Raw genomic sequence first — 13,087 nt, forward strand, 5'->3', positions numbered from 1 at the left:
CTCATTCCCAGGCTGAGAAGGAAGGTCATCTTGTAAAGGATTTGGGCTTTGACAGAGTTTCCATTCCCAGTCCTGCTTGGAGCTGGAAGGGCACAAAGCAATTTCCTCTTGCTTTGACTACAATTTCAAATACCAGTGTTGGAAACAAAGCCCAAAATCTTTTAAGAGGCTTTTGAGGTCACAAAGATGGATCCATGCCATCAGCACATTTACAATGTAAAGAACTGAGTTCTCTTTTGAAAAAGATCATTTACCTCTTAATGCAACGAATGTAAATTTGCCTTTATGTTTTTTTTTTTTCATTAACTGTATGTTATGTTTTTGCACTAACACTTGGATTTTATTCTTATCTTTTACAATTTACCTATTTTTTAGCTTTTTTCTTTTTTTCTTTTTTCAATAGAAAACATGTCCTATCAAAGGAATGTCCTTTCCTCCTGGTTCCCGTGTGGAGCAGCTCCCTTCCTGCTGGCTGAGCTGCTCAGGCAGAGCCCGGCAGCTCCTGGCCCTGCAGGGCTGAGGCTTTTCCCCGTTGCTGGGCACAGACTGATGGAGCAGCACTGCTGAACTCGGGCACACAGAGGGACCAGCAGCAGCTGCCTTTGGCCACCTGAGGCTCCGAGGCCCAAACTCTGAGCAGCCAGGGCTGGAAGAGACTGGCAGGATCTGGTCCCTGACTCTGGGCCAGGGCTGCACAAATGACCCCCCAGCAGCAGCAGCAGCAGATGGAGCTGACTTTGAGCACAGCCCCTGCCCCTCTTCCCTCCCGTGTGCAGCGGTGTCACAGCAGCCTGAGGCACCTGGGAGCCCCCAGTGCCAGCAGGGACTGGAGATGGCAGCCCTGGGCTCCTGGAGGCTGTGCAGGGAACGGAGCTGGGCACTCCCTGTCCATGGGGAGCTTCCAGATGGAAAAGGCTGCTGTGCCCAGGCAGCTCCAAGGGCACAGAAAGGAGGCTCTGGAGCACTGGATCTGTGCCAGTGCCACAGTCCTGGGCAGCAGCCAGCGAGCCCTGGGGGAACAGAGGGCACAGCAAGAGGGACAGAACCAGGCAAGGGCAGAGACCGGAGAGAGCCAGGCCCGGGAGCAGGAACAGCTGCTCCATTGCACTCTTGGAGAAAGCTCTTGGCTGGTTCAAAGCGCTGAAAGGCGTGAGGGGCAGAGAGGAGGCCACAGCAAACAATGCTCCTGTTTGCACAGCCTCCCCTCTCCGTGTCCCAGAAGGAATTGCATGGACTGTGCTCTTCTCTCCGAGTCGTCTCGTTCAGCATGAGCAGCTCAGCACCAGGAGCTGAAGGAGCTGAAGCCTCAGGCCACAGGAGCTGGGCAAGAGGGAACTTTTGGAGCAAAGGAATGCTGCTAAAATAGCCCCAGCTGAATGCAGTGGATATAATCATGGAATCACAGAACTTAATTTTAATGCAAAAATAGAACATATTTTATTTACAGATTCTCTTAATTTACAGATTTACTTAAAAAAAACCAGCAGTGTCAGTTCTTTTTCCAGAGGCGAGTCCAAAACTGCCATTTTTTCCTTGGCTTTCGCCTCTGGAACTGAGGGCCGCCCTGGAGGAGGGGCTCCTGTGCTGCCCGGCCGAGGCCGAGCCCCCCGAGCTGGGCCTGGTGCTGCGGCTGCCGCTGCTCCCGGCGGAGAAACTGAAACTCCTGCCGGGAAAACGTATCCTCAGCGACAACCTGGAGTGGGTGAGGAAAATCTCATTGATTTGGGAATTTTCATGGGATTTTTGGGGATTTTTCGGGGATTTTTATGAGGTTTTTTTAGGATTTTTATGGGAACTTTTGGGGAATTTTTATGGGAATTTTTTGGGATTTTTATGAGGTATTTTTGAGATTTTTTTTGGGGGGATTTGAATGAGATTTTTTGAGGGGGCTTTGGGGATTTTTAGGGATTTTTTGGTGATTTTTTTGGGGATTTTTTGATATTTTTTGTTGATTTATGGGGTATTTTTGGGGATTTTAATGGGGTTTTTGTGTGGGAATTTTGGGGGATTTTTTGGGATATTTTTGAGATTTTTTGGAGATTTTTAATGGGATTTTTTGAGGGGGCTTTGGTGATTTTTTTAGGGATTTTTTGGGGAATTTTTGAGGTATTTTTGAGATTTTTTTGAGATTTTTAATGGGATTTTTTGAGGGGGTTTTGGGGATTTTTAGGGATTTTTTGGGGGATTTTTTGGTGATATTTTGGGGAATTTTTTGTTATTTTTTGTTGATTTTATGAGGTTTTCTGGGATTTTTTGGGGATTTTTATGAGGTATTTTTGAGATTTTTTGGGGGATTTTTAATGGGATTTTTGAGGGGGCTTTGGGGATTTTTAGGGATTTTTTGGTGATTTTTGGATTTTTTTTTTTGATTTATGGGGTTTTTTTTTGGGATTTTTATGATGTATTTTTGAGATGGTTTGGGGATTTTTAATGGGATTTTTTGAGGGGGCTTTGGGGATTTTCTAAGGGTTTTTGGGTGATTTTTTAGGGATTTTTTTGTATTTGTTGGGGGAGTTTTTTATATTTGTTGTCGATTTTTGGGGGAGTTTTTTTGGGTTTTTGTAGGAATTTTGGGGGATTTTTTGGGATTTTTATGAGGGTTTTTTGGGATTTTTAATGGAATTTTGAATGGGATTTTTGGGTTGTTTGAAATGGGATTTGTTGGATTTTAGGAAGATTTTTAATAGCATTTTTTAGGGATTTTTGGGGGATTTTTCAGTGAATGTTTTGGGGGGTATTTTGGGGAATTTTTTGGATAATTATTTAAAATTTTTGGGTGAATTTTGGGGATTTTTGGGGTGAATTTTTTATGATTTTTTGGTGAATTTTGGTGATTTTTGGGGTGAAATATTTGGGATTTTTTGGTGAATTTGGGGGATTTTTGGGGTGAAATTTTTTGGAATTTTTGGGTCAATTTTCGGGCACATTTTGGGGATTTTTTGGGGGATTTTTCTGGTGAAATTTTTGGGATTTTTTTGGTGAATTTTGGGCTGAAATATTTGGGATTTTTTGGTGAATTTTCGTGATTTTGGGGTGAAATTTTTGGGATTTTTTGGGTGAATTTTGGGAGATTTTTTGCGTGGATTTTGGGGGCATTTTTTGGCAATTTTGGGGGATTTTTGGGGGGAATTTTTCGGGTGAAATATTTGGGATTTTTTGGTGAATTTTGGTGATTTTTGGGCTGAAATTTTGGAATTTTTGGGTGAATTTTGGGGCACATTTTGTGGATTTTTGGGGGATTTTTCGGGTGAAATTTTTTGGATTTTTTGGTGAATTTTGGCCGTTTTTGGGGTGAAATATTTGGGATTTTTGGGTGAATTTTGGGCTGAAATATTTGGGATTTTTGGGGGATTTTGGGGGTGGAATTTTTGGGTCAATTTTCGGGCACATTTTGGGGATTTTTGGGGGATTTTTTGGGTGAAATTTTTTGGATTTTTGGGTGAATTTTGGCCATTTTTGGGGTGAAATATTTAGTATTTTTCTGTGAATTTTGGCCATTTTTGGGCTGAAATATTTGGGATTTTTGGGTGAATTTGGGGGATTTTTGGTGAATTTTGGGGCACATTTTGTGGATTTTTGGGGGATTTTTCGGGTGAATTTTTTGGGGTTTTTTAGTGAATTTTGGCGATTTTTGGGGTGAAATTTTTGGGAATTTTATTGGGGATTTTTCAGGTGAAATTTTTGGGATTTTTTGGGTGAATTTTGGGAGGATTTTACTGGGTGGATTTTGGGGGCACATTTTAGGTATATTTTGTTGCTTATTGGGGGATTTTTTGGGGAGAATTGTGGGGATTTTATGGGGCATTTTTCGGGTGAAATTTTTGGGATTTTTGGGGTGAAATTTTTGGGATTTTTGGGGTGAAATATTTGGGATTTTTTGGTGAATTTTGGCGATTTTTGGAGTGAAATTTTTGGAATTTTTGGGTGAATTTTGGGGCACATTTTGGGGTTTTTTTGGGGGGGATTTTTGAGAGAATTTTTGGGGGTTTTTTTGGGAATTTTTGGGGTTTTTTTTTGGTGAATGTTTTGGGGGATATTTTGGGGAATTTTTTGGATAATTATTTAAAATTTTGGGGTGAATTTTGGGGATTTTTGGGGTGAAATTTTTGTGATTTTTGGGTGAATTTTGGCGATTTTTCGGGTGAAATATTTGGGATTTTTTGGTGAATTTTGGCGATTTTTGGAGTGAAATATTTGGCATTATTGGGTGAATTTGGGGGATTTTTGGGGTGAATTTTGGGAGACTTTCTGGGTGGATTTTGGTCTCATATTTTAGGTATATTTTGTTGCTTTGGGGGGATTTTTTGGCAATTTTGGGGGATTTTTTGGGGAGAATTGTGGGGATTTTATGGGGCATTTTTCGGGTGAAATTTTTGGTATTTTTGAGGTGAAATTTTTGGGTGAATTTTTGGGATTTTTGGGGTGAAATTTTTGGGATTTTTGGGGTGAAATATTTGGGATTTTTTGGTGAATTTTGGCGATTTTTGGGCTGAAATTTTGGAATTCTTGAGCCAATTTTCAGGCACATTTTAGTGATTTTTGGGGGATTTTTTGGGTGAATTTTTTTTGATTTTTGGGTGAATTTTGGCGATTTTTGGGGTGAAATATTTGGGATTTTGGGTTAATTTGGGGGATTTTTGGGGTGAAACTTTTGGGATTTTTTTGTGAATTTGGGGGATTTTTGGTGAATTTTGGGGCACATTTTGGGGATTTTTGGGGGGATTTTTCAGGTGAAATTTATGGGGTTTTTTAGTGAATTTTGGCAATTTTTGGGGTGAAATATTTGGGATTTTTTGGGTGAATTTTGGGAGATTTTCTGGGTGGATTTTGGGGGCATTTTTTGGCAATTTCGGGGGATTTTTTGGGGGAATTTTTTTGAGTGAAATATTTGGGTTTTAACCCAAAAAATTGGGTTTTAACCCAATTTTTGAGGTCCAGGACCTTTTTTGGGGATTTTTAACCCAATTTTTGGGGTCTGGGATCATTTTTGGGGTTTTTGGACCAAATTTTTTGGGGTTTTTTATCCCAATTTTTGGGGTCTGGAATAATTTTGGGGGGTTTTTAACCAAATTTTTGGGGTTTTTTAACCCAATTTTAGGGATCGAGGACCCTTTTTGGGGTTTTTTAACCCAATTTTTGGGGTCTGGCATATTTTTTGGGTTTTTTAGCCCAATTTTTGGGGTTTTTTTAACCAAATTTTTGGGGTCCGGGATAATTTTTTCGGGTTTTTAAACCCAATTTTGGTGGTCTGGGACCACTTTTGGGGTTTTTTTAACCCAATTTTTGGGGTCCGGGACCCTTTTTGGATTTTTCTCCCCAATTTTTTGTGTCCCAGCCCCATTTTTGGGGGTTTTCTCCCCATTTTTGTTCCCTTTCCCACTTTTGGGATTTTTCACCCCAATTTTTTGGGATTTTTCTCCCATTTTGGGGTTTTCTCCCCATTTTCCTTCCCTTCCCATTTTTGGGGGATTTCTCCCCAATTTTGGGATCTCCTCCCCATTTTTTGGGGTTTTTCCCCCCAAATTTTTGTGTCCCAGCCCCATTTTTTGGGATTTTTCTCCCATTTTGGGGATTTTTCTCCCATTTCGGGATTTTTCTCCCATTTTTGGGGATTTTTGGGGATGCTGGCCTTCTGTGAAAATACCTGAAAATTCACTAATGGACACGCACTGATGGGCCTTCTGTAAAAACCCTGAAAATTCCCTTAAGGCTGCTCGCTGCTGAGCCTTCTGCAAAAAACCTGAAAATTCCCAATTTCCCCCTTGCTGCTGAGCCTTCTGCAAAAAAACCCTGAAAATTCCCAATTTCCCCCTTGCTGCTGAGCCTTTTTCAAAAAACCTGAAAATTCCCTTATTGCCGCTCGCTGCTGAGCCTTCTGCAAAAAAACTTGAAAATTCCCAATTCACCCATCACTTCTGAGCCTTTGGCAAAAAACCTGAAAACTCCCTTATTCCCACTCACTTCTGAGCCTTCTGCAAAAAAACCTGAAAATTCCCTTATTGCCACTCACTTCTGAGCCTTCTGCAAAAAAACCTGAAAATTCCCCAATTCCCCACTCACTTTTGAGCATTCTCAGCTGCTCACTAGAGAAACGTGCAAAAAATCCCGGTTTTCCTCATATTTTACAGGTTTTCTGACATTCTCCAAGGAATTTGGGGTTAAAATTTCCACGTTTTGAGGCGTTTTCTGAGGGGTTTCGCCACAACCCCTCATTTTCCCGCCTTTTTTCCTGGCGTCCCCTAGCGGATTCCGAGTTGAAACGCAGCAAAAATGATTCAAATTCCCTTTTTTTTCCCCCCAACATTTTGCACCCACATTGCCCCCTCACTTCTGAGCCTTTTCAGCTGCTCAGGAGAGAGAAACTTGCAATAAAACCCTAATTTTCCTCATGTTTTGCAGATTTTCTGGCATTCTCCAAGGAATTTGAGGTTAAAATTCCCATATTTTGAGGTAATTTCTGAGGGGTTTCACCACAATCCCCGCAAAGCCCTCATTTTCCAGCCTTTTTTTGTCGCAGATTTCAAGTTGAAACTCAGCAAAAATGATTCAAATTCCCATTTTTTTTCCTCCCACATTTTGAACACCCTGAGGGATTTTGGGTGCAAAATCAGTTGAGTTGTCGAAAATTCCCATTTTTCACAATTTCCCCATATTTTTAGGCACTTTCTGAGAAATTTTGACACCAAATAATCCAGAATTGACACAAACCCCTCATTTTTCCAACTTTTTCAGGCACTTCAGGTGGCCTTCAGCCTGGACAGTGACTGTACAGCTCGAAAATCCCAGTTTTTCAATAACTTTGAAGCACCCTGAAGGATTTTCGTAGCAAAAGCAGCTGAATTGGTGAAAATTCACATTTTTACCACATTGTGAGGAGTCTTCTGAAGAATTTTTGACACCAAAAAGCCGGAATTGCCACAAACCCTCATTTTCCTGCTGTTTTCTGGGGCCTCTAGAGCAACAAAATGGCTCCAAATTCCTGGGTTTTTGTGCATTTTGAAGCATCCCCTGAGGGATTCTGAGTGCAAAAGCAGCTGAATTGGTGAAAATTCTGATTTTTCTCAAATTTTGAGGCACTCCCTGGGGGACTCCCACACCAAGAAAGCCAAAATTGGCGTAAATCCCACATTTTCCTGCATTTTTCTGGCCCCTCAGAGCAACAAAACATCTCCAAATTCCTGAGTTTTTGTGGATTCTGAAGCACTCCCTGAGGGATTTTGGGTGCAAAAGCAGCTGAAATGGTGAAAATTCCCATTTTTAACAAGTTTTGAGGTTCCCCTGAAGGATTTTGACGCCAAGAAAGCCGGAACTGGCACAAACCCCTCATTTCCCCGCCTTTTTTTAGTGCCCCTGGCAGATTTCAGGCCAGAGAGCAACAAAACAGCTCCAAAATCCCAAGTTTTTGCACATTTTCAAGAACCCTTGAGGGATTTTGGAGACAGAAGTAGCCGGATTGGTAAAAAAATCCCATTTTCCCACATTTCAAGGCATTTTCAGAGCGATTTTGGTGCCAAAAAATCCCAAATTGTTGCCAACCCCTCATTTTCCCGCCCTTTTTGGCATCCCTGGCGGATTTTCCCCTCACAGCTCCCCGCCATTTTTCTGCCCAGAGGATCTCAGACCAGAGAGCAACAAAACAGCTCCAAAATCCCAGGTTTTTGCACATTTTCAGGAAACCTTGAGGGATTTTGGGGACACAAGGAGCTGGATTGGTGAAAATTCCCATTTTACAAGGCACTTTCAGAGTGATTTTGGTGTAAAAAAGCCCAAATTGGTGCCAACTCCTCATTTTCCCGCCCTTTTTGGCGCCCCCTGGTGGATTTTCCCCTCACAGCTCCCCGCCATTTTTTACCACCCCCCACAATGGATCCCCGATCAGAGAGCACCAAAACAGCTCCAAATTCCCATTTTTCAGGGATTTCTCAGGAATTCCAGGCCCTACCATGGCGTTCTCCAGCTGCTCCGCCAGCTCCTGTGCCCGGCCCAGGGCCTTGTCCCTCTCCTGCCGCCACTGCTGCTCCTGCGCCTGCAGCTGCTGCTCCTCGGCCTCCAGGGCCTCCACCCGGCCCCGGATCTGCTGCAGCTCCTTACGGCACTGAGACACCTCCAGCTCCAGGGAGCTGCTCCAAAGAAATGATAATCCCAGAAAATCAAGGAATCCCAGATTTCAGGGAATTTGGGAGTGTTTTGGGTGAGTTTCTTGAGGGGATTTGGGGAATTTTCCAAAGGGTTCTGAGGGAATTTTGGGGATCTTGAGGGAGTTTGAGCCCCGGCTCTGCTGCAGCTCCTCAGGGCACTGAGACACCTCCAGCTCCACGGAAACAATAATCCCATAAAACTGGAGAATCCCGGATTTTAGAGGAGTTTGAGGTGTTTTGGGTGAGTTTCTTGAGGAGTTTTGGGGTAATTTGGGGATTTTGAGCAATGTCCAGGAGGGTTCTGAGGGAGTTTTACAGATCGTGAGGGGATCTGAGGGATTTTCAGGGATTTCCTGAAGGGTTCTGAGGGAATTTTGGGGATCTTGAGGCGTTTTGGAGCAATTCAGGCAAATTTCATGGATTTACAGAAGGGTTCTGAGGGAATTTTGGGGGTTGTGAAGGGTAATGAGGGGATTCAGGCAAATATCAGGGATTTTTGGAAGGGTCTGAAGGAATTTTGAGGATCTTCAGGGGTTTTGAGGGGATTCATGATAATATCAAGGATTTTCAGAAGGGTTCTGAGGGAATTTTGGGGATTGTGAGGGGTTTTGAGGGATTTTCAGGAGGATTCTGAGAGAATTATGGGAAACTTCAGGGGTTTAGGAGGAATTTATGGAATTTTAACTCCCTCAAGATCCCCAAAATTCCCTCAGAACCCTTTCGGGCAGCTTTTGGTGGATTTTGGGGTAAGTTTTTGATGGATTTGGGGCAGTTTTTGATGGATTTGGGGCAGTTTTTGTGGATTTAGGTGCAGTTTTTGGTGGCTTTTGGGGCAATTTGGATGGATTTTTCCCAGGTTTTGGTGGATTTTGGGGCCATTTGGATGGATTTTTGAGAAGTTTTGATGGATCTTGGTCGGGTTTGAATGGATTTTGGTCAGGTTTTGATGGATTTGGGGCAGTTTCGATGGGTTTGGGGCAGGTTTCAGTGGATTTTAAGAGGATTTAGGTACATTTTCCCCGTTTCTCACCCAACCCGGGTGCACAGGCTGCTCTGCTCTCTCCCAGCTCCCTCAGCAGGGGGATGTGGGTGGGTTTGGGGCAGTTTGATGGATTTTGGTCAGGTTTTGATGGATTTTGGGGCAGTTTTTCAGGATTTTGGGGCAGTTTGGATGGACTTAAAGTAGTTTTAAGTGGATTTTAAGCAGATTTGGGTACATTTTTCCCCGTTTCTCACCCGACCCGGGTGCACAGGCTGCTCTCCCTCTCGCCCAGCTCCCTCAGCAGGGGATGTGGATGGATTTGGGGCAGGTTTTGATGGATTTGGGGCAGGTTTAAGCAGATTTGGGGCAGGTTTAAGCAGATTTAGGTGCAGTTTTTGATGGATTTGGTGCAGGTTTAAGCAGATTTAGGGGCAGTTTTTGGTGCATTTTTCCCCGTTTCTCACCCGACGCGGGTGCACAGACTGCTCTCTCTGCTCTCCCTCTCACCCAGCTCCCTCAGCAGGGGATGGGGATGGATTAGGTGCAGTTTTTGATGGATTTAGGTGCAGTTTTTGGTGCATTTTTCCCCGTTTCTCACCCGACCCAGGTGCACAGGCTGCTCTCTCTGCTCTCCCTCTCGCCCAGCTCCCTCTGCAGGGGGATGTGGGTGGGTTTGGGGCAGGTTTTGATGGATTTAGGGGCGGTTTTTGATGGATTTGGGCCCATTTCTCACCTGATCTGGGTGCACAGGCTGCTCTCTCTGCTCTCCCTCTCGCCCAGCTCCCTCTGCAGCCGCTCCAGCCGCTCCAGCCGCTCCCTCAGCTGCCGGTTGCCGCTCTCCAGCTCCCGTTTCTCGCTGTCCAGCCCCTGCAGCTGCTCCTGGGCCTGGCCCAGCGCCTCCCGCAGGTCCCCGAGCTGCCCCCGCAGGTCCCACGGCGGCCGCTTGGAGGCGCCCTTGGAGCTCATGCTGGTGACGGAGCCTGGGGACATTGACAGGGCTTGGGGACATCCAGAGGGGCTTGGGGACATTGGGAGGGGGGGTGGGGACAAAGGGAAGGGGAGAGGGGACATCTGGAGGGGAGGGGGACACCCAGAGGAACTTGGGGCCATGGGGTCCTGGGGACATCAGAAGGGGGGTGGGGACATCAAAGGGGAGCTTTGGGGACATCAGGAAAGGGCCTGGGGACATTGGAGGGGACATTGGAGCCGTGAGGTGCTGGGGACACTGGGAAAGGGACTGGAGACATCAGGAGGGGTGGCCCTGGGGACATTGAGGGGGTGCCAAAGGGGACACCAGGAGGGGATCCTGGGGCATGGGAGAGGGACCTGGGGACACTGGGGACAGGAGAGAGGTGGCCCTGGGGACACTGAGGACATTGGGGGGTGTCCTGGGTTGACTATATGATGCTTTTATCCCCAATCGTCTCATTCTGTTTATGTTGAATAATAATAAGTTTTGTATCTTTAAGAGTGTTACAGAGAGTGAAGGGGGAGAGGGAAGCAGCAGTTTGTTTTCAGACACTGCGCTCACTCCCCCACATTCCTGCTCCTGACTGTGTTGTCTGCGGACAGACAGCGGGACAGAGCTCTTTTTTTGCTTTTTAGTTAGTGTTAGCTAGCTGAGGCAAAGAAGTTCCCTGGACTGTTTTTTTTTTCCCTTTTCTTTGGACCTCTTGGAACTGCTCTGGACTGAACACCCAGGGGAGCACCGGCAGCTGCAGCTGTGGCCCAGTGGGCCAGCCAGGCCTGGCCTGCGACAATTCCAGCACCGGAGGGAATGATCAGAGACTGAGTGAGCTGCTGCTTGAACCCGGGGTTTTCTCAGTTTGTCATCTCTTTTAGAGTGGCAAGGGGTCTCATTGTTTGGATACTGTTTTGGCCTTATTGTTTAATAAACAGGGTTTTTTTCCACCTTTCTCCAAGGAGGTGTTTTTCTTTCCTCCCGGACCAGTTGAGGGGGGAGGGGCCGATTGGATCTGCTTTTCCCACCGGAGCTCCTTTGGGGGGATTCTTCCCCAAACTTGCTCTAAACCTGGACAGGGGGGGGGTTGGGGACACTGGGAGGGGTCTCAGGTCTCACCAGCCCGAGGAGCAGCCGCCACCGACGCCGCCTCGCAAGGGCCATCTGGGGACATTGGGGGGACATTGGGGGGGTTTGATCCCCTTGACACCCCCAGGTCACACTGACTCTCCCCAAATCCCCATTAAATCCCCCCAAATCCCCTTAAATTACCCCAGAACGCCTCTAAATCCCCCCAAATCCCCTCTAAACCCCCCAAAGTCCCATTAACTCCCCCAGACCCCCATTAAATCCCCCCAAATCCCCTTGAACTGCCCCCAAATCCCCTCCAGTTGCCCCAAATCCCACCAGGCCCCCTCTAAAGCCCCAAAATCCACTTTAACTGCTCCAAATCCACACTAAATCTCTTAAATTCCCCTTTACCTGCCCCCTGTAACCCCCCCAAACCCCCTTCAATTGCCCCAAATGCCCCCAGACTCCCATTAAATACCCCCAAGCCCCCTTTACCTGCCCTGAGCCCCCAATAAATGCCCCCAGACCCCCATTAAATCCCCCAAATTCCCATTAAATCCCCCAAATCCCCTTTAAACGCCCCAGAGCCCCTCTCAATGCCCCCAAATCCCCTTTAATAGCCCCAAATGCCCCCGAATCCCCTTTTTCAGCCCCAAAATCCCCTCAAATCCCCCCAAGCCCCCTTTATCTGCCCCGCTCTCCACTTTTGCCTCCCGGTTCCGCCGGTACCGTTCTCCCCAGCGGCCGCGTCGCGGCCCAGCGTTCGCAGCGGGGCCCTGAGGGGGGCCTTGGGCGCGGCCTTGGCATCTCCCGGTCCGAGCCCGGTCCGCGATCGTTTCTGTCAGGGGACAAACGGCGTCAGGCGCGGGCAGGGCCGGGCCGGGCCGGGCCGGGCCCGCGCGGGGAGCGCTCCGCACCTGCTGGGGAGGGGCCGCCGGCGGCCCCTCGGAAGGGGCCCGCTTCTCCTGGGCCCGGCGTACCGGCAGCCGCGAGCCCCGCGAGAGCGGCTCCGGGAGCGCTGCCATCTTGTCCCGCGCGCCAAGCAGCGCCCGCGCCGCGGCCAATGGCGGGGCGGGATGGGAGAGGTGGGCCCGCCCCTGTGGAATTCGGCCAATGGGAGAGCGAGGCGGGCGAAGAGACGGCCAATGGGAGCGCGAGGCGGGGTGAGGCAGGGAGGAGGATCGCCCGCCAAAAGGGGACGGGGCTTGTGTGGTGGGAGAGGGCGGGGATTGGCCGAGCAGGGACGGCGCGGGGTTTATGCAGTGGGCGTGGCCATGCGCGGCACGGACTTGTTTTGGTTGCGGGGCGGGGGAACAACCCGCGGCCGCTCCTACATCCAGCGGGATTCCCTCCCCGGTTCCGGCTCCCCCCCCGCTGCCTGCACAGGCTGCCCCAGCAGTCCTGCCGTTGTCGGAGGCTGTGTCCTCCGTGTCGGCGTCAGAGACTGCCCTGGCACCGGCGGCTTGTTCGAGCTCGGACCATCCCGGACCGGTTGCTGTAGCAGCGGCCCCGGCGGCTGGCCTCCCCTTCCGTGGAGCGGGGGCTGCCCGCCAGCTGACTGGGGGGACAGCCCGTCTCCCTGCTTTTAAGATCAGCATTCTCGGCGGGTTCGGGGGTGGTTTTTCGGGGATTGTCCCATGGAGGCTGCCATCTCTGCCGCCTCTCTTGCGCCCTAGTGGCGGGGGGCAGGTGCATCCCGAGAGCTCTGCCTCTGATCTCCAGCCCGGAGGGGGTGGGGATGAAACCATGGGGCAGATGAGAGACAAACCTGCTGCGTTTGCAGTGCAGAGGGAGAGGGCACAGATGGAGGAGACCATAGCTGGTTTGCTGTGGGGAACAAACATGTCCAGACCCCAGGTGAGATTTCTGGGGAAGGCTTCTATTTCCCTGCTGCTGGCATGCCTCAGTGGTTATGGGAAAAGGAAGCGTGTCCCC

The 13,087-nt window shown here is 48.0% G+C and overlaps 2 protein-coding genes across 3 annotated transcripts in view; one reads left to right on the plus strand and one right to left on the minus strand.

Moving 5' to 3' along the window:
• The window catches only part of LOC141728040 (serine/threonine-protein kinase pim-1-like), a 30,492-nt gene extending 19,461 nt beyond the window's left edge, over positions 1-11,031 (plus strand). The window contains exons 12-14 of the mRNA XM_074534338.1: positions 404-1,702; positions 7,916-8,191; positions 9,901-11,031. The gene's annotated coding sequence lies outside the window, so the exon portion shown is untranslated. The remainder of the gene's footprint in view (positions 1-403; positions 1,703-7,915; positions 8,192-9,900) is intronic.
• On the minus strand, positions 1,413-12,996 carry LOC141728077 (uncharacterized). 2 transcript variants are annotated; one of them, XM_074534394.1, is made up of 6 exons: positions 12,070-12,996; positions 11,882-11,990; positions 11,201-11,245; positions 9,854-10,100; positions 7,943-8,120; positions 1,413-1,693 (listed from the first exon to the last, which is right to left on the minus strand). In XM_074534394.1, exons 1-6 carry the CDS (start codon positions 12,994-12,996, stop codon positions 1,490-1,492), a joined length of 1,710 nt encoding a protein of 569 aa, XP_074390495.1. In that variant the 3' UTR covers positions 1,413-1,489. The 2 variants fall into 2 exon arrangements, with proteins under 2 accessions (XP_074390495.1, XP_074390496.1); XM_074534395.1 differs by lacking the exon at positions 11,201-11,245.
• Between the last annotated feature and the right edge of the window lie 91 nt (positions 12,997-13,087).

The sequence above is a fragment of the Zonotrichia albicollis genome, unplaced genomic scaffold (assembly GCF_047830755.1).
Source record: "Zonotrichia albicollis isolate bZonAlb1 unplaced genomic scaffold, bZonAlb1.hap1 Scaffold_83, whole genome shotgun sequence".
Classification (NCBI taxonomy): domain Eukaryota; kingdom Metazoa; phylum Chordata; class Aves; order Passeriformes; family Passerellidae; genus Zonotrichia; species Zonotrichia albicollis.